General features: G+C 28.4%; 1 protein-coding gene across 1 annotated transcript; it reads right to left on the bottom strand.

Moving 5' to 3' along the window:
* Positions 1-1532: 1532 nt before the first annotated feature.
* Positions 1533-2873, bottom strand: LOC119683882 (histone deacetylase 11-like). The gene is made up of 4 exons (XM_038097756.1): positions 2621-2873; positions 2446-2556; positions 1923-2389; positions 1533-1864 (listed from the first exon to the last, which is right to left on the bottom strand). The coding sequence occupies exons 1-4, from the start codon at positions 2825-2827 to the stop codon at positions 1600-1602; spliced, it is 1050 nt and encodes a 349-aa protein (XP_037953684.1). The 5' UTR covers positions 2828-2873; the 3' UTR covers positions 1533-1599.
* Between the last annotated feature and the right edge of the window lie 234 nt (positions 2874-3107).

Below are 3107 nucleotides of genomic sequence, written 5' to 3'. Positions count from 1 at the left end.
AAAATTTATATAAAATTTTTTTTTAATATTATTGCTTTACATATTGAAGAAATTAATAAAAAATGTTGGATTAATTACAAATGTAATATAATATAATCGAATGTATATTAATACATATTTAGCAATAAAGATTTGTAAAGATATATTCGCTAACATATACAGAATAACATATATTTTGTGTTATATATTAGCAATATTTAGAAGTCAATAATATAAGGGATTCTTACATATTGTTTAGCATATGTTAACTTGGAGTGAACAGTGGTTTGATTGCGTTAGTATTTACTAAGTTCTATGTATTTCGACACTAACTAACTTGTATTCTCACTCCCACTTCCATTTAGCATATATGTAAAGTCAAACAAATTATTATAATGGTGCATAAGCTCCGTCTATACCAAATTTGATGTTAGTGTCATTGAAGAAAGATTAATCACTGATTTCAATCATAGTATTAAAGAACTTTATAAACAATAACATGGTTAGACAAATATGCTATTAGTTGTGATAATATATTGAATGAGAAGATTAAAAAAATAATATCGTATATAATAAAACTTATTATCTGAGGTTGAACAAATTTATGATTAGAGATTGACTTTGAAAGTTTTATTAGACAGGAATTGGAGCATGATACATTTATAGATTCCAAATTGGCAGAATTTGTGAACAAGGTTATCTTATTAATTCGGTTATCAAAAGTGAAGGACTTCAGTTTACTATCAATGAAAGTTCCAAAGCTATTATTGTTGTATTAGACGCTTAACTAAGACCTTTTTTTCAACAAACTTTATCAGTTTGCACTCAAAGGTGTTTTTTTTAATTTATTTGTAGTAGGTTTAGTAGTAGAATAGGTAGTTCCACACTTATATTGGAAAAGTTCACATGATTCTCATATCCTTTGAAAATGTGAAACCGTGATTAAAACTGAAGTGACACTAAATCGCAGATATTGAGTGGCTGTTAGGTGCAAATCTCGACGCAACATAATCCTTTTTTATTTAGTAATGGTTTAGTATCTACATATTCATAAGTCTGCATATTTCGCCATTCATTTTAAATTTAATAAAATCTACATTTCCCATTCTAAGAGAGTTAGAAAAACACGGAGAGGGAAATCTTTATGATAGCAGCAAAATAATTAATAAAATTCCATTAAATAGGTATTTTTGCTACAACTTATTTATAATCATGCGTTTATTTAAATTCTCTACACTTGCTAGATTTTTATTTTATAAGCAAACATAAACCAAACAACATATCTTATTATATGTGCATATTAGATTGAATTAGAAGCAGAATATTATATTAGGTACTCTTTTGAAAGCTTTTGTCTACGAAATTTAACAAAGTCACACATATAAGATAATAAAATAATTTATATTAAATTATTTGCTTTAATCACTACTTTTTCACAAATTCTTTATCTCTGTTTTGCATGAAGTGTAAATAAAAATACAGTTTTAATCTAACCTGAGATACAATACTTCATCAATCACAGCTTGTTAAGCACAAAATAAAAATAAAATAAATTGTATTTGTCTATTTTATATCTTTAGTTGTGATACATTGAAGAGTTTTTTAAAGAGCTTTAATTTATTAATAGTTTAATAAACCCTTAGCCTTTAAATTAAGAATCGAATCTGCAATCACTTTTGCAGATGATTTTAAATAACCACCACTAAGTAGCATAACTATCGGAATGTTATGCTCGCGACAAGTTGAAAAAACATATTCATCACGTTCAATAACACCATCTGGAGTTATATCCAATAATCCTAAGGGATCGCCTTTAAGCACATCAGTACCAGCATTATAAACAACGATATTTGGATGAAATTCTTTGAGTGATCTTGTTAAGGAACTGTAATTAAAGTACATATATGGATATATATACATATATAAATATATATGTTTACAACCTTTTCAGTTTTTTCATATATAAAATATCTTCAGTGCGTGGTTGTAGTTCGGCAGCGCAACGTATAGCTACTTTAGCTTGATGGTCTCGTGGATATATTGCAGCATTATACATATCCAATATAAAAACGTTTTCATTATTTACAAAATCACGTTCGTGACCATTTCCTTGATGTGCATCCAAGTCAACAATCATTGCAGTTGATACAGATTCCTCCTCTTCAAAAACTTTTGTTATTAACAAAGTGATATCAGCATAAGCACAGAAACCTCCACCTTTATAAGAGCAACAGTGGTGAAATCCTCCACCTAAATTTATAGCCCATCCATTGCGAATGGCTAGTTTCCCAGCAAGTATAGAACCGGCAGTTTGAAAACGCATAGGTCGCAAATAACCTCGTTGAACTAAATAATTTGGAACAAATATCAAGGGCGGTATTTCCGATATACGAGCAGCATTCAAGCTCCACTAAAAATTGATATTTTAAAAAATAAAAATAAACCCTTAGAAGGGATTAAGAAAACCTTTAAACTATTTAAATATTTCGTGGTATGCACTTTAAGCAGTTCTTCTTTGGTAATTTCTGTTGGTTCATAAAATTGGCCAGGCGTATAAAATTCATATTCCTTTAGCAACTAAAAATAAAAATTCACTAAATTAATCTTGGCATATTTTTAATCAATTAGTATTCAATTTTACCTTCGCTATATGAAAACCTTTTGCTGCATCAAAAGGATGCAATTTTTCAAGACAACAGAACTTCACCCCATACCGCTTAGAATAAACAATTGGAAGTTTATCAGGGTTTTCTAACGTTATATCAGCATTTTTCACATCTTTACGTTTTATCCATACTACTTCATTTTGTTGCTCTTCAGAATGAACTTTTTCAGTTAGTTTTTTCATTATTTAATGAAACATTTTCCTGCAACGCAATACATTGTTTACAAACTTTCCGACAATAAACATTGATTATACTTTTAAGAGTGACCATACAGAAAAATTTTGTTTGGTGCAGATACCGGAGCTTATTATTGCTTGAAAAACTACACAGTAAAACACTTATTACAATTGACTATATGCATTTGTTTTCATTTTGTGCATTTTTTTATTATAAATATATATAAACAGTAATTTATATCAACCAACAAACAAAAAAGTGTATACGGTCACCTCATGTATGGAA

Source organism: Teleopsis dalmanni, chromosome 2, assembly GCF_002237135.1.
Source record: "Teleopsis dalmanni isolate 2A chromosome 2, ASM223713v2, whole genome shotgun sequence".
NCBI lineage: Eukaryota > Metazoa > Arthropoda > Insecta > Diptera > Diopsidae > Teleopsis > Teleopsis dalmanni.
This window is presented reverse-complemented; position numbering and strand designations above follow the sequence as displayed.

Coding starts and splice junctions, on each gene's coding strand:
- LOC119683882 (XM_038097756.1), bottom strand. CDS start 2,827: ATGAAAAAACTAACTGAAAAAGTTCATTCTGAAGAGCAACAAAATGAA. Junction 2,557..2,620: donor AAGGTTTTCATATAGCGAAG/GTAAAATTGAAT, acceptor TTTTATTTTTAG/TTGCTAAAGGAATATGAATT. Junction 2,390..2,445: donor AATATTTAAATAGTTTAAAG/GTTTTCTTAATC, acceptor ATCAATTTTTAG/TGGAGCTTGAATGCTGCTCG.